Raw genomic sequence first — 21,785 nt, 5'->3', positions numbered from 1 at the left:
CTTCCAATACTGAATCTAGAATATCATTTCCGCCGTAGAACAGGACGAATCCATATTATTGTATCGATTCATACTATTACTAAGGCGGGAAGTCCGTGGATGTCGCATAAACCGACAAAGGGATGAAAAGCAATGCCAGCTGATAGGAAGTGACAACATAGGTCATTCAGTCGGCAAATATAGTAAAATCGATTGAATTAGTAGGTACCCCGTACAACGTAAAATCACAGTCTGTACTTCAAAGTTTAAAAGATTATTTTTACGCGGACTCCGAGCTTCTAGACATCACAGCCGAAAATGTGATATAAGTTGTATAACGAATAAAATCAGTAGTTGAGTAAGTACATGCATTTCAGTTAACCGCCTGCCAGTTTCCAGTTACCAAACGAACATTTTAATTAAAAATTCTTGTCAATGCAGTTCTGCAAAACCGAGTGTAAATACCACTCGTGAAATTGCTTTACAAATGTTAGACAAAGCTCCTGAGCCACAAAAAAGCCGGTTGTCAGGTTATTTAGGTCGCGCCGTACACTACCTCCACAAGCTTTATAGAACTATGTTCCTGAATGAAAACGTACTGTTCGTGGATATGTATGTGTACTACGAAAAAAATGTGTTATGTTAATAGTATAGTTAACACATTTTTATACCACCGAACAGACCAACTGGGGTGCAATTAAACTCGTTGAAAAAACGATTGTCTTATGAAATTGCAGTTTAATAAATATTATATTAAATTTACAAAAAAAATGCATATAAATGTTTGATTCTTAGATTGCTTTATTCTTGTGGAAATATCGAAACAAAAATAGTTCTTTATTTTATTTATCATTGTACTAAATTTCATCCAAACACGATCAAATTTGCGTGAATAACAAACGCACATAAATTTATAAGAAAATTTGCAATTATAAATGTTTATGTATTTAATTATTGTTACATTTTTATACATAAGTAGGATATTTCTTTCTTGACATTTTTGTATTATTTTCATTTTGCCTTTAATAATAAATATGTGTTTCTGAAAAGATCTTGTCCGACGAATGCATTCATTCCAATTCCGGCTTTTCGGCGTGGTCAGTCGCACATGTGGTAAAGACAACAATGTGGATAAATTGTTGTTTTTAGCACAAGGCATGTCGGTATATGTCTCGGAAACATTAAGAACAATCGTGCGAAAGTATGTTCGTAATAATTATTTATGATCATAAAAAAAACCGACCGAGCGTTGGTTGTACACACGCACCGAAATTGTCCATCATTATTGTCTGAAATTATCTAAATTTTTATAGGAATCATACCGGAAATTGTTGTATGCAGTCTAATAATTTATAACGCGTTAAAACTTATAATTTAATTGCTAAATAATTGTATAAATAATTCGTGTTAATTATAACCAAAATTACCTGAAATCAACCGATGATTTGGTAATTATATGTGTTGAGTAACAATATGTTATTAAAGTAAATTACCTACTTAAATAATAATAGCCTTATCAACAGGTCGTGAGTTATTCTAAAGCCGATTATAAACTATTTTCACTATTGTATTTGGATGGAAGTAATATTCATTCACACTCCGTCAGACCACGTAAGCGACAAGATCGTTTGACAATTGGGACCGCAACATCCCAATCGACCCAATACATATCTAGTAATGGTTAAAAGCGGTACGTATAAACCATAATATTTTTGGGAAGGGTCCCATACGTGGTGCCGAATGAAAGCCAAGCGATGCTCGTTATAGCGAAAAAAATAATTACATATGCAAGTTTAATACTCTTAAGGCGAAATAAAACACAGAAAATAATTCTTAACTGTGCGTTTAACATAACATTCGTTCATCCTATCGACTAACTACAGCACTTCAAGATGTCAACAACTCAGCGTTCCCCAGCTTTTCTCACTCACACATCTACAAATTCCAACAGGCACAGTGGTCCGAAAATCTCGACGGAATACACAATGGAAAATAATTTAACAATTATATTTCCCAATTCCAACAAGCTCCCACGGTGTAGAGCTCCGATGTTTGTTACGGACCGTGAATGTATTGTTCTGTTGTGCCTATTTTAATTTAATCTTTAAAGCATTATGTCCGTTATCGTTACTGGATGTTATAAAAACAATTGGCGAAAACAATCGGGTTCTTTCGAAATATTTATTTGTTACATTTGTGTCAAAACTGCGTAGTGTCTCTTCTCATGATGGCATATTTAATATTTATACACGGTCTCATACATAATGAAGATGTTAATTGATTTACTATTAAATAAAAAAATGCAAAATTGACTTCGTGAAACTTAGATATAAGAGTTGCCTATATATATATATAAAAGAACAAGCGTTTTTTACTAATCAATGCCCAGCCTATAATATAGAAGCTATAAATGCGAAATTTGGGCAGTAGACGAAAGGAATTTTCAAAATTCGCCCCTAAGGGGGTACAAATTGGGGGTAAAGTTTGTATGAAAAATAATGAAAATATTTACTGATCTATTTCAAACTTGGCACAAATGCTATGTAACAAAAATATTAAAACATGTGTTTCAGGATTTTTTAAATTTGACCTTTAGGGTGGTTAAATGGGGGTGACAATAAATAACGAATAATCCCATTAAAAATTTCACCAATATAGTATACGCATATTATATACATATTATAATAGTGTTATTTTACCTATGTGGATGTATATATGTCTGGAATATTGCAGTATATATTGTACAAAAAACATTTTGCTTGCAAAAATGCACCTGCCACGTGTCGCCACTGCACGCACCGATGCACCCAACGAGTCGCCATAATGACGCATTTCCGCTCGTGTAAGGGCCAGCGTAACATGCACTTTATGCTGCATTTTAGCCAACTCCCCTTTCATTGCATCAAGTTGCTAGCGGAAATAATTCCGAATTAGCCAAGAGTTTTCCTTATTTACAAGAACGCGTAGCTTATAAAACATATAAGTACATATAAAAATAAACGTCCAAAATCTAAATTAATCAGAAAAAGGTCATTCTCCATCTGGCCACAGAGATTAATGTGATGGTGACATAAATTCGGCCGCGGAGTACCAGTCAACCACATAAGGAGCCACCACCAAAGCCTTTTTCCCTCTCATTTCTGACACCTCTTCCGTTCTAAGCGTCTTAAAAACTTCTTTCTATCTGACACAAATACTTACCGGTCACGGATTCCACAAGGCCAATGTCAACTCCATAGATTCAAAATTATCGAGAACAACAGCAGGCCTACCATCAACGTTTACAGAACGATTCCAATGCAACTCAGTTCAATTTAGAAACCTAAAATGAATCGTATTCATACGAAAAATTAAGTCGATGGTACGAATTTGCGATGCAGGTCAGTTTAGGTCATAAAGTGGATCGCGTTAAGAGATGATGCCCCCAGATGATGTAACGATTCTGAAAGTGCCCAATATTCCACAAGGCACGTTAAGACTATGTCGTGGCTTGTCTAAGCAATAAAATTCGATCTCACTCAGACCTAAATGAAAGAAGAAACCACTAAAACTTTCCTAAGTTAGTGGACAAAATTGTCCACAACCTAAACACTATTAATGAATGGTACCAAAATTTTAAATAATTCATTACCAATTAATTCCCTACAATTTCGTAACACAATGTAGATAGAAACACGCAACTTTTTATCCAATAGCAAAGAAAGCGTGTACATCTAAATATTGTGCCATATTAACTAGTTTAAACCCAAATAAGAAAATCTAAATAAAAAAAAAAAACATAATCTGATCTAAGACCATCGAAAATTACCATGATTAGTAAACATTACATTGTTTTCAAACGATCTAGTACTTCATAGTCGTATTTCCTCCTCATGGCTGAGCTGAGGGTCGTGGTCATTATCATCATCTGCAGCCCTCCGTGACCCACTGCTGGGCATTGGCCTCCTTCCGTCTCCGCCAACCATCTCTGTCCTGGGCCATACCTATCTAGTAATTTCCTTTACATCGTCGACCCATCTAGCTGCCGGATTTCCTACGCTCCGTTTTCCAGTTCTGGGATACCACTCAGTTACAGCTTTACTCCACCTTCCGTGGTTATTATACTTCTCATTTTTATTGTTCACTAACTGGGGTGGAGGGTTGATATCCTGAGATATTCCTAGTTAGGTACCTACTATAATTCTTCTATTGTATATTAGTATTTAATGTCGTAATGTTGTAATACTTAGTCTTAAGCTGTGTTGTATACTTTTTTGTGATCATGGTGCGAAATAAAGAATAAAGAAATAAAGAATATTACTTGGAATGAAACACACACAAAAACATCCAGCCAGGAAATATTGTTGTTGTTTACGAACTTTTCTCTATAAGTACTTTTACGGCTTAGAATTTGAAAGTTATTTTATTTCGAGAATGTTTTTCAAGTTTTATGTTAACTGTACTTAAATACTTATTATGTTGTATACACGAATTATTATGAATTTATTTCTTATTCGAACGTTTTCAGCAATTACTTTTACAAAATTTGACATTCTGGTAATTCGCCAAATGTCCAGTATCAATTTAACCTTAACAGAAGCAATATCAAAGAATCGTAAATATTATGCAATTTTATATACATACTAGATTATACACCTAAACCTTCCTCAGGAACTACAATATCTATTGGTGAAAACCGCATGAAAATCCGTGCAGTAGTTTTTGAGTTTATAGCGAACAGACAGACAGACGGACGGTAGGGGCCTTTGTTTTATAATATGTAAGGATTATACTTATCTGGTTTTAATTTTATTTGTTGAAATTATTGTTTATTTTTAGTTAAGTTCAATTTTGTTTTCATTTTAAATAATGCTATTACAATGTAACAAGAATAATTTTATTATATTACTTTATAATTTTATTTTATTACTTTAATTTCTCTTGACCGGAGTGTATACCCCGTTCCTTCATCAGCCCCTAAAGTCAGTTGTTCCAGTCAGCAACCTTTAGTCAGTTGTTAGACCATTGCCTTATCCACATTTTACGACGCCGATGTAACGATAAACTAGTACTAGGGCCTAAACAATGGACCACACAAAATTAATGACAAACCCATGAGTGGACCCCACCATAAAAGGCCACAAAAAAGCCTGGCACGCCCCTGGTTGTAAATCAGTCTTCAGATTCTGCCGACGACATCTGTTAAAAGATTCAAAGGCGCAGGATTCAGGACTCCATATTGAAAATATATCTGGGACCGGCGGCGGCTTCCCTGGTTATAGTTAATGACATAGAAATTACAAAGTAATATTTTAGACAGTAAACTATGTATTTACGGTTATTATTTTTCGGTATTATTTCCTACTTCCTGGTTGAAGACGCAAGCGCAAAACGGTCCACCCATTCTGGAACAATTTAACCAAGTTCCCCAAGACTCTCTTAATATATATTTCTTGTAATGCCAGAATAATAATCTAAAATTAATAAATGACTAGTATTACATAAAGGAAGTAAAACACGCACAGATAGTGATTGTTGTAAATAGTTCAACAACACAAAGTAGCTAGAGCGAGACAAAGCGAGAATGACCTTGAAAAATCTGCCATCATGGTCGCCCTACATGCGCAAGAGTAGAAAAATGGGACGACGCCATGAGGTCAGATCTTAGCTACTATTTACTTTAGTTAACACATGAGTACATATAAAATGTGCTTCATCTTAGAAATATATTATGCTAGCTGCGTCCCGGGGCTTCGCTCCCGTAGGAATTTAGGAATAAAAATTACCCTATGTGTTATTCCATTTATATTCTCGTACTAAATGTCATAAAAATCCGTCTGGTAAATTTTGCGTGAAAGAATAACAAACAAACATACATAAATCCTCACAAAGTTAAAATAAATTATATGCTTGTAATGTAACATAAAATTTAAAATAATAATAATAAAATTTAACATGTGCGTGTGGTCTGAGGGCCCACTGCTTGAAATTCTATGAAATTATGCTTGGGATTTAGTGAACATTCTTAAAGAATTGTGAAAGTTGGAATTAGATTTTGTGAAAGCCAAATAAGCGTGTTACGATGTTTTACGAAAGGCCCTTGGTCCTCATAGTGTGGTCTGAGGGACCACCTGTTTCTATATCAATGACTATACATATCTGTACATGCTACAGATAAAGTTTTTACCCCAAAATCTAATGTTTTGCATAACAAAAATTGTGAAAACAACACAATATTAACTGAGTGTTTTTCACCCAATCACAACCAAGCGATTTGGCATTGTATTGGTGAAAAATTGTGTTTATTGAAAAATTGTATTGTTTACTGTGTTTATTCGGTTACCTATATTGGTTGATAGAAAGCAGTAGTGCCTTGTTTATGGTTCCCTGCCAGACACCCCTGGCGTTGCGGTGTGTACAGTGCAATATGTCTGGCTTCTCCATTCGTCGATTGGCCCCACCCCCACTTGAACCGACCTTATAATTTATGCTTTGTTGTCTTTATGTAGATAAAGTATCTTTGAAAACTGTACAATCATCTACTTTATGTGCCAAAAATATATTTATTAAAAAATGGTAAGCTCTTCTGGCATAATAGGGACCCACAATGTTTAAATGAGTTTCTTTCGGTATTTCTGTGAAAGTCTAATTTTGTGAATAAATTATTTGATTAGCTGTTTAGCAAAATGTAAATGAATATATATATTACAATATATTAGTTACAATTATTCTAGACATAGAATAATTGAGTTATGGATGTTTAACACGATTTCGATAGCTCAGTGGTTACTTCTATCATAAATGGTTACCAAACAGTGAAAGAAAATATCTTGTAAGTGTTTACTGTCCCAGTTAGGCAGTGGCGTGCGTTTTCCCACTTGAGTCCTGAGTTTTACCATATCATTATTTGAATTTGATTTAAAAAGCATTATCATGAATAAAACCAATATAAATTAAACAAGGCACATTTGAATTTATATGCTCACATTTAATAGCCCCGCTTGGCGTTGGAAATATGTGTTGATTGATGCATTATTGCACAAAGCACGTCACCGCATCGGAGCATCTCCCTTTTTTAAAATAGATTTCACCGCAGTCGACACATGCATGGTTTGAAAATAGATAATAATGGTCGAACAATAAAAGTTAAGAAAAAAATGTTTTTTCACAATTTGCAATACAAAACAAACTTGAACTATAAGTACCTATATAAACGAAACAATAGGGAGATGTTATACTTGTAAGTTATACCTAGTATACTAATTATATTACAACTACCTCGGGACAGCATAGTTGTTTTTTTTATTAATTTATCTGGGATGTCATAAATAAATTTACACCTAAAGGCTCCAAGGGTAACCGGCCACGGACGAACACAACCTCTCTATTGTGAATATTTTCCCACAGCACTTATGTCCCGTTTAACAGAATATTGTTTTGTATTAACACAAAAATAATTTGTACCACGAATAAAACGATTTATACTTGACACCAATCTGTGTTGTTTTGTTATTACGTAGTTTTTTTACTTGCTGTTAAGAGTCTAACCAGACTGGAAATTTGCGTTTCTTCGTTTGAAGAGACGAAGGATTTAAACAAAATCACAATCGAATCGAAACTATCTTTCAACACTTATCAAAAACGATGACACTAACATTTAAATCGGGCCCCTCGCCTTGCCGGAGCAGAGCTCCGCGGTGCTCAATGCTGGACAAAGACATGCCATTCTCTGTACATTCATGTGACCGATTATTGTATGGTACAATTTACTGAATATAGCGATCCAATCATTGTTTTCCCATTTTGCTATATATGTAAACGTTCCTTTATTTTATTAACAGCTCTTCGTATCAAGATATAATAAAGACACCAGGTCAGACGTTGGTACTGTGATAGTGCTAGCGAAAGTTCATAGGTACAGGTAGTACAGTCATAGGGCAAACGATATTCGATAACAAAGTGGGCTGAGCATCACTAACTCTTATCGAGTTTATGGTGACTTCGGTGTTTGCTTACTATCAGGCTATGCTACTACAAAAATAGTATCTGTTGCCTTATTATTCAGTCTGGCTTTTTGTGCAATCGCTCACACGTCTCCGTATATAGGTTTTTGTTAGAACAACGTGCGACCGTTAGCCGCTCGCACGTGAGGAGTCGACCCTACTCGCCTACTGCACTGAGGTGCACACACATAGGCCGGCTTTTAGAAAGCGTGCTAATTCACACACTTTAAAAAGTAAGTACCTAGGTAGTTAAGTACATCGTTATTACAAATAAATCAATATATGACTGATTAATTCGTTGTCTCGCCTTCGAAAAATTAAACGATAGAGACAGGAAAATATACATAATTTTGTAGAAAGCAGGACAAATTACTTCGATTCACAAAGGGACGAAAATATAAGCTAATTTGTTTACAATGCATTAAGTTAACTATAGTAAGCGTGCCAGTAGCAAGGCGAAACTTTGTTGAAGTTATAAAGTTTGCATTGCAATTGAAGACGAAAATAATTTCGAATTCTCGCAACTAAGTACTTGAAATTAGTTCAGCTTGATTATTTTATAGGGTGGAGACGATTCTAGAGACTTCCTAAAATTTGTCTTCTCTAAACTCTTTGTCGATTCATTCGAAACTCATCCTATTAATATAATATTATACTCTATTTACTGAAATAAGGTGTCATTGTTTGTATATTTCCGCGGTGACTTAACCTGTCATGTTTTTGGCATGATCTTATCATTTAGGTAGATCTAACTATATTATACGGCACATATAGCTAAAACATTATCGCGGTTGAGATATGGAAAACTTTTCTTTTTCGTTGATCAATGTTTGAAGTAATCATGATTACTTGCAATCTATCATCAATATAAATATTCACAACTGATATTATAAAATGTGAAAGAAAGTTTGTTATACCTCTTCACGCTTTATATACTCAACCAATCTTCTTGAAAATTTTCGTACATGTAGTTTTAAGTACGGCTTTTTATCCCAAAAAAACTGCTCCTGTGGGAAATATGGGAAATAAACGCAGACGGAGCCGCGACAGCGAAAGCTACCTAATATTGTTATATTTGTCAAAAATATTTCACAAAAGTTTATTCTAAACTCAGCCTCGTATTAAATGGAATAGATCAGTTGGATGCAAATGCCGGGTCTGGATATATGCGTAACTCATTTTCACATACCAACAGGAATTACAGCCTCTGACATCCAATATCGACGTCTGTGCTCTGAGCTACTTGATTAGATTGGAAAGCACTGAGCAATTCCTTGATGCCTGATTGCGTGTGATAGTATGAATTGCATTTACGTTGACATTCAGTGCATTTGGCAAAGCTCACACTGGTCCAGGCAGAAAGCTGTGCGTATACCCGATCGTATGGATGTAAATCGGGCCGGTTTTCACATAAATACCAAATGACGTATTCCAATATTGAGTTATTCCTACAAATAGAACTTGTCAATGTATTCCATAATTTAATGTACGGAATAAATCTATGAAGAAATTGGGAAAAATGTGAGAAAATCTATTTAGTTATACTTACCTACCTACCTACGATGGAAAAATATTTTCGGTGTTTTCATAAAATAATATCCCCGTTTGAAGTTCCTAATTCAAAATTTGAAAATGGACGAATACGTGCGAAATTTGGACAATGGAATTGCTTAAAGCGATTGTTTTGTTTGTTGTAATATTATTTGATACTCAGTAATTCGTAAACAAGGCGCAGTCGGGTGTTAACGACAAATTGTATCTGGCTCGACAATCACTGAAAAAAATGTATATGTTGGTATTTTATCAAATGTTCTGTTGATACCAAACCAAAGATTGCAAAATTTATTATATTAAAACTACAGAAAATAAGCTCAAATCTCAATATATGATAAACGAGGACGTGATGGCAAAATGTAAATTAAACAAAATCTATATGGTACTACCACAGAACACAGATACTACCCATTGACATAATAACGAAATTTCACGACGTAAAGTACAATACAAATAGAGGAAAAATCATAAAATTGGTTTTTAACTAAATATTACATGACTGAAAAATATCACAAACTTTATTGAAGTCTCAGTTCACAAAAACCGACTCGCACTTGACCGCGTTGCCAACTGTACATTGATGTCTTTATTTTCGCCCCCAGACGCCCCCTTAATTTATTTGGAGCATAGTCCGAGTACAGTCAAAAGTATATCAAATTACCCTACATGAACCTCTATTATGGCGCGGTAATAGCGGCGATTTTGCATTGAATTTAGCTAGGTTGGTGTGCTGTTGACTGTACATCCAATAACTTGCACATGCCTGTAACGGCCGATTCCGCCTCAAGAAGCGATAAATTTTTGCGCATTGCATTCTGTTCGCTGCAATTCTATGCATTTCCCATTTCCTTATTGACATCGAGCCATCTTCTGGACACGTGTAAATGTTGATACCTTTATTTCTCTCTATAGAATATGTTCCCGGTAGATCTAAATAAAGTACTTACTATATTTAATAGTGATTCTTATTTTACTAACATTTTTGCACTGTAAAATTAAATTTAATTGAAGCTAATTAAAACAAAGGACGGCGCAAGACTTGGTGACATTGTTTTTTGTATTCCATATTTATTACTAATAGTGGTCAAGAGTGACAAATTGATATGTTACATACGTGCCCGTCAGCCCGCTATTATTATACCAATAATTAACTATATTAGAATTAGTACTATATTCAAAATCAAATCTAAACAAATGAAAAACAATAATGAAAACACAGCAATAATACACAATCGGAGTATTCAATTCACCTCGTCAATTCTACTGCATGTACAGTCAACAGTGGTGTTTGATGTGAATTTAAAAATAATTTATAAATGATTACGATTGATTGATATCGAAACAATAGCGCGCGGCGAAATCGCAATGGCTGAAGGCCGTTGTCGTAGTGGAAGCGAAAGTATCTAGACCTAAGTCTTTGCGACACCTTCTTTAGCTTCCAACATGGCGGCGCGGCGCGCGTGTCTGTTGTAACTGTAAATATTTATAAAACACGAATTTATTTTCAAAATCAATTTATTCGGTAATTACACCTTCCCAGGCAACTCTTCACGTAAAAATTTTATATTATATAGGTATTTACTTAGTATTTTTCAAAAAGTTGCAAATTGCTGGAAGACATTTTCAGAAAGGTAGAGAGCTGAGAAGAAATTTCGAAAGAATTTCAGTGTTGGTCCCTATCATGCGAGAAGTTATTGTTTTATTTTTAATTAATATAATAATGAAGTACCAAACGCGTATTTTATTAATAAAACATTTAAAAACATACATATCTATTAATAAATAGTACATTTTATACAAATCCAGCTCATCGCGCGAAAGAACAATATTGGGACCGCGAGAGGGCAAATTTTACTTGCTGTGTTCTCTCTTGTTCCACCTTTTCAGTAGGTACATAACAAAAATTTTATTGACAATCATAATATGAATGTCCCGCGTGTCTCGTTTAAACACCCCTGTATATCATTATTCTCGACATGAAGTCGTAAATATATCTTACCAGCTTTATCCCGCGGGTTTGCCCTCGTGTATTTGAAACAAACATGATTTTCATACAAAATTTCATCACCCCCAATACAAAAAAAAATGTATCCTATGTTTTTAGGGTGGTCTGTAACTACATGTATACCAAATTTCATAAAAATTGATCCAAAGGTTTAGCCGTGTACACGGAACAGACATACTGACAGACAGACTTTCGCAGTTGTAATATTAGTATGGATAGTATGGAAGCAATTATGATGGCAACTTTTCCTGTGTTCTTGGAAATGTCTATAAAACTCGAAGTCCATGTGCTAAAAAGGTGGCATAAAAATTCTAATATGTGTACGAAATTCGTGCATGCAGTACGTAGATATTTAAAATAGAACACGACTCCAGTATCGATGTAAAATTTGAAAATAAACCAGCCTAATTTCTGAATAGGTCTGCCTGACGCGAAGTTTTGTCATCTGGGCGTCTCTAATTCGGCCTGATACATGGTAAATTCACCTCTATTACTGTCGTTTTCTGCTATAAATTGTCGTGCAGTTAGCAGTACTACTACGTGACTATAGTGACCCGCTTAGCAAACCGCTAAACTCTCAGCTGAACCTCGAAATAATTAGCCCAATGCAATCTCGATAGTCTGTGATAGCTTTTAGATTGTTGTCGAGGTTCGTGGAGCTTAGGGTCTGGGATGCTCGAGGTTTGAAATGATTTTACAACTACCTGTTGCCCGGGGCTTCGTTCGCGGCAAAAGTACAAGCCTGTGACACTCTACTCCGAAACTATCTCCACACCAAAAATCGCCTCAATCCATTCTAACGTGAACGACTCACAACAAACACACTTTTACAGTTCTTTAGCAGTTCATGAATCGTTTTCGTTTTTAATTCAAATTCAAATTATTTATTCAGAAATTAGACTTTCACAGGCACTTTTTCTCGTAAATTTTTATATTTATAGTTATTTCTCACAAGCTACAAACTACTGGTATTTCGGAATGACCACTGCTGAGAAGAAATGCCGAAAGAAACTCATTTGAACATAGTTGGTCCCTATCATACCAGAAGGGCTTGAAAGAATTTAAAGCTTACAATAAAACCCAGTGGTTATACGTGATTCGCGCGCGTTTTTTTTCGTGTGTCCGCGCCAAGTCCACGCATAACTTATTATTGTCAGTATAGCGGGTTCTAAACAACGTATCACAATGACACCATACCAGATTTTGTTAGACCATCTGTTACACAACTGTAATTCAGAATTATGGGGTGCCAACGACCAATGGACCGCTGCATATTGGGTCTGCGTCTGATAGACAAAGTCCGGAACAGCTGGACTCGTTGCCAAAAAATCATGATGTATGCTCAAATGTATGTATGTTCAAAACCGTTATAGAAATGTGACTGCGGATATGTATCGCATGCGGGGAGAACGATGGGCAAAATTTGCTGCTCTTTGGGTACCTGAGGGCTGTAGATGGCGGAATGACCTCAACTTTACGAAATGGGTAAAAAATAGGGGGCCCAGCAGTGGGACATGTCATCAAAAGGTAAAAAAATGATATAATTAATGAATGAGAAGATGCAGGGGAATGGAACAGGGAAAGTCAACAGTTTCTCAGTCGAGTTTTAAAATCGCAAATGTCCTATTGTCAAATCACTGACCTTTAGCTTGATTCCGACAATCGTTGCGTAAAGTCAGACTAGTTCGAATGGTAATTATGATTATCGTTATGGATCTATTAAAGCATAACGTGTTTACGTAATGCATTAACTTCAACATTTATATATATATATATATCACTTTTCGAATCAATACGGAAAAACTTTCTAGACGAATTTTAATTTATAACATAGCGCGAACAATTTGAATAAGTTTTACTAAGATATAGGATAGCTCCCTGTGCTCCTGTAGATCGACATCTAATCCTTCTCGCTGTCGAACGACGTTACTAAAAGATACCAAGATAGGCAACGATAGTATTCGCCAGGAGGGTTGACGTCTGATCATCCGGCAAGCGGCCGGTTTTAAACCACAGCCGAAATTTCAATATTTTACGCAAAGTTATATTTTACGTTGACTCTGGGTTTCGTGGCGTCTTAGCCCCGAACGAATACGGGAACAGGCGAGGATCAGAGATAATTTTACTTAATGCATTTTTATACGGCTTGTGGCGTAACGTAATTGTATTTCAGTGATACTCAATAGACCAAATAAACCGACCTTAGTTAAAATCGCGCGAGAGAGAACGCAATAGTTACGTCGCATGTCCATTTAATTAGTATGTGAATGGCGAACGAATGAGCCAGCTGCTGCTGCAACTCTGAACCGCAATGTACGATATGTAACCGTAAAGGCCTGTACACACCTCCTGCGTAACACGTACGCGTGCTCGTGTTTTGTATGAATTTGTGCGTAGACGCGTCCGTTACAATTCCATACAAAAAACATATCCGCGTAACGCAATTGTCTTTAGGCTTAGTACAGAGTGTTGGATAGTGAGGACGGTGGCTGTCGCGTCATCACCATGTGATGGATTGGCTAGTTGTAATGGCGTTTCAGTTGCGTTTCACTGTCTATACTGCGCCTTACGTTACGTGTCTCTTTCAAAACAACGTATCACGTGACATTGGTTGGTTTTTCTGCATGCACACATTCTTTCGAAATTGACTGAGGTATGTTAATTTCTTTTAAATAATATCTACATACCTAACCTTTGAATGTTCCGCGTAGGCCTGTTTTAACAAAGTATTGATACGTACTCGTACATTCATGAATACTTATCGCATGAATACTTGTACGCGAAGTATAGAATACATAGTATAGAAATTAGCATATAAAATTATATTGTAAAATTAAATTTTCCAAAATGCTAAGTTCATTATAATTCAGCACCTGGTAACACGCGCACATACAAGCGTAATCAATGAAATTTTGCGTAGGTACACGTATTTGTAAACAAGGACATTAAAGAGATTGCCGCTCTGTAGAGAGTTGAAGGATAAGTATATGAAAATTTTCATTTGAAGTACTATCCATTTGAATTGAGTATTGATTAATAAAGAACAAAATTTACAAACTACAATCGTTACCATTTCTTTATAAATCCATCTACCTCTTCACATGAAAAGCAAACACAATTTGTAAATATAAATATAAAAAATATATTAGAACAAATCACACAGATTGAGCTAGCTCCAAAATAAGTTCAAGACTTGTGTTATGGGTTACTAACTCAACAATACTATATTTTATAACAAATGCATACCCGGACCAATCAGAAAAAAATCATTTTCGATCATGGATCGAACCCAGGACCCCTCAGTTCAGAGGCAAGCACTTTACCACTGCGCCACCGAGGTCGACATTCGGTCGTAAACAAAAGGCCTCCCGAAATAGACAAATGCAACAAAAAAAAGTAAAGTATAGTGGACTGCACAACAAGTCACACTCTATAGTCTGCGTTGTTAGCGGCAATTAGCAATTGGGGTGCTTAATGTGCTGTTGACTGTACTGTTAAAGAATAAAGTATTTTTATATTATTTATGTAGGTATGTCCGAAGGACGGATTGCATAGATCAACAAATAAGATATAAAATAATTTGCTAGACACATTTATAGATAAGTAGGTATATCTTGTTAGCTTAATAATATAAAAAGAGTACCTACTTAGCACGTGATAACAAGTTTCTCTTGTAGACACAATAGAAGTCCGCCGAAGGGTAAAAAATAATTAGGTAAACAAACAGTAAGAACTCCATTCCGCGTAACTTCTGAACTTGACCTGATAGTCAGTTTTCCAATAAATCAATATGGCGCAAGTTTCTCATAATTAGTTTGTGCGCACCCGCTCTTTAAACTTCTGCAATCAAACGGATTGCACTCGTCTGAAAGTTGTTTTCCGTGCTCATTGCATTGCATTGAACAGATATTTTAAATTATAGCTTATATAAAACGTTATAAATGCACAAATTGACAAACAGATTTACATGACGAATCTATATAATGAAGCGTTTTTTTGCCTGTGCGCTACGGTAGGCAAAAAGTCCAAGCAACAAAAAAATTTTTGTCAAATATCTCGATACATGTGACCGTGAAACTCACATTTGTAAGGTGGCGCAGTGGTATAGTATCGTTGAGTTGGTATCCCATAACACAAGTCTCGAACTTACTTTGGGGCTAGCTCAATCTGTGTGATTATATATATATATATATATATATATATATATATATATATATATATATATATATATATATATACAATACAAAAAAGTGTGACACAGAGTCGACACGTGGAATGTCTTCGACTGGGGGTAGTTGATGCATGGGCATCAACTACCCCCAGTCGAAGACATTCCAGGAACAAATAAAAATTCTTGACGTCCGCCCATTTGATAAATGACCTAAGCCCTCATTCCTAGCGACATTGGATATCAATTGAAAGTTGGTCGTTTATTATTTAACTAGGCTTTGCCCGCGGCTTCAAACACGCCCACGTTAATTTCCTAAGGGAATAGTTAATTTTCCGAGATGAAAGGGACCCTATGTCCTTCTCTGTACTTTATACTACATGTATGTAAAATTACAAACAAACAAACTTACATAATAACTTCAAAATCGTTTCTAAATTCAATCTAGCAAGTAAACGAATAAAGAGTCTCTCACAGATTTCTCGTCTCGTACAGATTCAAGCAGATCCATTTATACGTATGGATACTGTGGTAATAATACAACTGAAAATATAAAAAACTTATGGCATACTTAAAGCCACTGGCTTACCGCATTAATAATGGAAAAAACGATTTCAAATCACCTGAAAATAATAAAGTACAATTTAAGCTAAACTGTTCATGTCGAGGAATTAAGTTGAAAATTATAAAAAGTAAAGAACCCAAATGGAAGCCTCGAGGAACTCCAGGAGATATAGCATCAGATTCAGAATAAAATTATTTCAGATTTTCTTTTTCATCAACACTTCAGAAAATAAAATAAAAAATGGTGTCGCCAAATTATATTCAAGTCATCTAAAGGTATCTGACATAACTTTTACGAATCTCTCTCTCATTTGAGTGCATTCCCGGTTTCTTCCGCTTCCGGAGAGACCGAGACGAGACGTTGAGTGTCGGAGCCCAGGGTCCGCTAGTATATACTATACTATTAATATTATAAATGCGAAAGTTTGTGAGGATGTGTGTACGTGTGTATGTATTTTTCTTACACTTTCAGGCAAAATCTACTGGATCGATTATTATGAAATTTTGGTACAACCTGCAATAACACATAGGGTACTTTTTATCCCCCGAAATTCCCACGGGAACGAAGCCCCAGGGCGTAGCTAGTGTGTCATATTTAATTATTTACGAACTTTTCGAATGTCCTTATATGCTTTAAAAAAGTTGGGGAACAAAGAAGAAAACAACTTCGATTGAGTGAGAATCGAGCTCGTTTTTAATGGTGTTAATTAAATTGTATGTTAGTACTTAATGATCTTATCTTAGGTACTCTTAGAAAGTTCAAACCTGATTGATGTGTTATAGCTTCATTAAAATGTCATTTCGAGCTGACCGGATAGCGGATACCACGTGGATTAAGTTACAACTTTCACATAGTTTTATGCCCTCTGCAAAAAAATGCATATGTCAATCTAGCTCTTTAACTATTCTCACATTATGAAATTAATCCAGATGGACAAACAAGCACGCTTCTACATTATACTATCAAATGCATAAAAGTTCAAATACTATCACTGCTTTTAATGGTGTGTGTGAAAAATTTTGAAAAAAATATATAGAAATCCTTGTTCCTATATATTATTAAGTATACATCTGTCTACTTTAAATATTTAATTTATGTAGAAGATATTTAGTTCGGCATTAGTCTTTACTGACTAACCATGAAATGTTCTGTGTGAAATGTCTGAGTGTGTTAGTTGCTAACACTAATGTCAGATTTTATTCAAGTCGCATAAAGGCATCTGACATGAATTTTACGACTACCCACCACCATCAAGTGGCAATAGTCGCATACACACCAGTGAACTAAACTGTCCACTAATGTGCAGGTTTCCTCTGACGATGTTTTCCTTCACCGGAAGCAAATGGTGGTCGATGAAAACTTACTATACATGAGTCAGAATCGTATAAAAACTTATGTGGTACGAGTAGACTTCGAACCTGGGACCTTTATATGTTTTAAAACATAAATATCCCTTCAAATATCGGAACCGTTGAAAGCAACTGATCGAGAATTAACTCACGGCGGCGTGTGTTATGAACGTTTTAATTTACCCTTGAAGTGGACAACTTTGCTCATTACGCCTCTATAATCTCTCTTGCTACGTGCGTTTATGAAATGAAGGCTGAGGGTAGATGTAATGAACGAACATTATATTATGGAAAAGTACCCGTATTCATTAGACAAAGTAACAAATTTTACAGTTCGAAACAGAGTGAAGGTTTGTCTAATCATTATGAAACTCGAGAAGAATTAGAAGTTTGTTTGCGATTCATAGTTAGTTGAGGTAGATCATATAAAATATGTGTGATATTAATCTTGTCATATCTTTGAAGACACTGCCATTAGCAAAATTATTACACTATGAAATAAACCGTCATTTAATCTATTGTGTAATAGTGCGCCGACTGGTCGTCATAAGTTCATTTGCTTCTAAACCGGAAAATAAAATAAGCACGTACTATTTTTAAAAATAAGTGTTCAGGGTTAATGTTGTACTGGCCACCGATAAAAAAGAAAGTCATCATTGTGTTCTAGATTTAAATATTTTTTTCACACAATGAGAGATACAAATATTCCCGCCGATTGCTTGTTTGTGATAATTGATAAATTCATTGTTATTTTGGAAAAGTCAATGCCATCAAAAACATGCTGTAAAAAACACCAAGTCTCGCAGCTCAGTTTTTCTACCGTAAAAAGTTGTGAGGCTTCCTGTTTTATCCCCAACGAAGTTATTGGGGTTCGAAATTGGCCTAAATTACTTCGAGAAAAGGATGGTACGGCCGTGCCGCTTTTTTGCTCGACTTGGGGGACCCTGCCGTGCCCCCAGATATAATTTCATTTAATTACCACTACATTTTGCATTTAATTACCACTGCATTTATTTGCTGACCAAAGATTTTGGTTGGCCAATAAGTGTTAACAATTAAAGCAAACCAAGGCAAGTAACCAATCAAAAGATTAACATAATTTTAGAAAAAACTTAAGCAAATAGACAATTTGGATGACGTTAGACAAAAATCAAAAAGAATTAATTAGAATGTATAACCTCCTCTATATTCCACTTCGGTCAAACTAGAAGGAAATATAACGCAGTATTGATTTCGTACACACTGAAATATGCATGATCCTTATGTGTAAAGGGACTAGAACAAACACATGCGAACAACATATTTAACTAGCGCAGCTCCTAAAGCTGTAGGTCTGGGAAGTTTTCCACTCGAGGCCATTCAAATCATAAAGCCTTTTGGTAATGTCCGACATATTATAAATGTGTAGGCGCCGAGGGTTGACGATTGTCTAACATTTATTATTTATCTATACTATAAAGAGCGTTTGCGAGTTTGTATGTTTAAGGCGGGTACGCTCCTAAACTACCGAACCGCTTTCAAATATTATTTCACCATTAAAAAGGTACATTATCCAAGATTGCTATAGGCTTATTTTATGTCAAAATTCCCACGGGAACGAAGCCTCGGGCAACATCTAGTCTGATGATAATGAATAAATTAACTATGTTCTGTTTGTCATGTCCGCCAATGAAACCAGGTTAACGCGGGGATGATATATGTCTGTCTGTTTGATATGGGTCTTCCACGTTTCGAGAAACTTATGGTTAATTAGTGTTTACAATTGTCTTCCAATTGGAAGACTATTATATACAAGACTAGCTGATATATTGTCAAACTTAGTTATATATTTACCGAAAGCACGATATTAACAGCAGCACCTCGGAGGTGTGCCATATGCCTTCTCTGTCAAAGAAAAGGACAGACACTCCACTGCGGAACAAAAGTTCTTGGATATTTGATACTACGTTCCGAAAAGACGCATTGAAAATTATAAAATTCGCTCGCGGGCCTAAATGACTAAGAAACCCCGTCAGATTAAAACCTGTTCTGGATATCGTGACATACGTATCAAATGTCAAGATCACGACTGTGAATAAAAGAATAGAGAAGCCTTCGACTAGCTCGATATCAAACACTGCATATTGTTTCCGTATTACATACATACATACATCTCTTGCGTCCAATAGGTCAGCCCTTTCACTCGACTTTCATTAAAGCATAAGTAATTCTATATAGTATTTGCAATTTACAATCTTTCGGCTTTAAAGATGTGAGATGATATGGGTACTGATTATAATAAAGATTGATGCTTTTGATGTTTGTTTTGATGTTTATTATAAAGGTCAATAAAATGTTTTTCGGACTTCCGGATTCCATGTTTGTACTTATCGACATAAATTTATTTACCTCTAATATTATTTTTCTAACCTCAAATTACCGGGTGCGTCCACAGTAAACACAAATTAACAACATGCCATCTTGAATAGGTACGTACGTGAAGAGAAAAAAACGGTCAAGTGCGAGTTAGACTCGCGCACCGAGGGTTCCGAGGGAAATTTTGAAGATTCGGCTGTGATTGTATAACTGGCCACGAAACTAATTACAAATATAACTTTTTTCTATGATTATAAATTACCAATTTTTGGATTTTTTTCCTATATCACCATAATTTGCCTTTATTTTATACCAAATTTCATGATTCTAGGTCATTGGGAAGTAACCTGTAGGTTTTGATTCCTTTTTGAAATCGCAAAATGCACTCATTTTGTATGCGTTAACGTATAAGTTTGATTTTGAAGCTGAAACCACTGAAAGAAACCGTAGACCTGGGTATTTGGTACAAATTTCAACTTGATTTGATGAGAGAAAAAGGGTCTTGATAGACGGACAGACAGACGGATAACGAAATAATCCTATAAGGGTTCCATTTTTACCTTTTGAGGTATCTAAAAAACTAAAACTAAAAACCTAGGGCCCTAAAAACTGAAATAATAATGTTAAAAACACTTAAAATTACATCGTCTATTATTATAATATACTATATTGCCAACACATTTCCTAAAAGAAGATTGTCTATATCGCGGCTGAAATAAAATCTCTGCAAAAAGCAGATTCATCACATCGACAAAACATTAATTATGCTCGCTGATTGGAATCCATACTGCCACGTAGACAAGTATTCGTTAAGCCCGTTATAAACAGTTGATTGATAACCAATTTCATTACACTTTTAAATTAAATATTGCTTTTCGCCTTCATGGCCTCAATGCCTTTTGATTACGTTCCGTCGATACTGATCGTGTACGAGCCCTTTTGTAAAAACCGACCTACTTTGATGGCTTCATTGGAAGCTACCATCAATTCAGTTCGAGTGCAGAAGAAGATCTTCTATGTTGGAATTTTGTTTCAGTGGAACGACGCTGCGGGCACCCGGCCGTGCCGGCCAACGCAAGGGTGTCCCTGCCAGCCGGGGCCATAGCCCCGGGCACCATCGCCACTTACGAATGCGACGAGGGGTACGAGCTGTTCGGCGCACACCTGAGGGAGTGCACCATTAGGGGCGACTGGACTGCGGAACAACCATTTTGCGGTAAGACTCATCTCCTTTTATCTTTTATAGACATTAAAAACTACATAAGAAATATAATCCTTTAATCCATCCTGTAAGCTTATGCTAAAATTGTCAATGACAACACTAAAGTATTGTACTTACCTACAGGCACAAACGTCGCGTTCAGAAAGCCAGCGAACCAGTCGACGACGGTGCGCGGGGGCAGCGCCAGCAACGGTAACGACGGAGAGAAGACGACGGAGCATGATGGAAAGAGATGCAGCGAAACTCAGAGGGAGGCCTCACCCTGGTGGCAGGTGGACCTGCTGCGGCACTACGCGGTCAAAGTTGTCCGGGTTACTACTAGAGGATGCTGTGGTAACTACAATACATAGATCATCAGAAAAAGCCTGAGCAGATATAAACATTTTACATAGCGCGAAAATATTTCACCCAATGAAAAATCTCGGCCAATCATAAAGCGCCAAACCCCGCCAACGACCGCTATTAGGAGCGACACACACACACGCATATCATGGCATGAAAATTATTTTGAGCAAGAAAGCGCTTTAATTCTATTTTTAATTCATTCCGTCATTCAAACGCTGATTATGCCATATTAAAATGAAACCCCACATATTATAATTTTTG

At 35.9% G+C, this 21,785-nt stretch overlaps 1 protein-coding gene across 1 annotated transcript in view; it reads left to right on the top strand.

Annotated features, from left to right (window-relative positions):
* The window catches only part of fw (furrowed), a 68,943-nt gene that overhangs the window by 20,283 nt on the left and 26,875 nt on the right, over positions 1 to 21,785 (top strand). The window contains exons 2-3 of the mRNA XM_053768225.1: positions 20,994 to 21,173; positions 21,303 to 21,512. Of these exons, the coding sequence (XP_053624200.1) occupies positions 20,994 to 21,173; positions 21,303 to 21,512 (390 nt within the window). The remainder of the gene's footprint in view (positions 1 to 20,993; positions 21,174 to 21,302; positions 21,513 to 21,785) is intronic.

The sequence above is a fragment of the Plodia interpunctella genome, chromosome Z, assembly GCF_027563975.2.
Source record: "Plodia interpunctella isolate USDA-ARS_2022_Savannah chromosome Z, ilPloInte3.2, whole genome shotgun sequence".
Lineage (NCBI taxonomy): Eukaryota > Metazoa > Arthropoda > Insecta > Lepidoptera > Pyralidae > Plodia > Plodia interpunctella.
The sequence above is the reverse complement of the archived record's forward strand: the minus strand, read 5'-3'. Positions and strand labels throughout refer to the sequence as shown.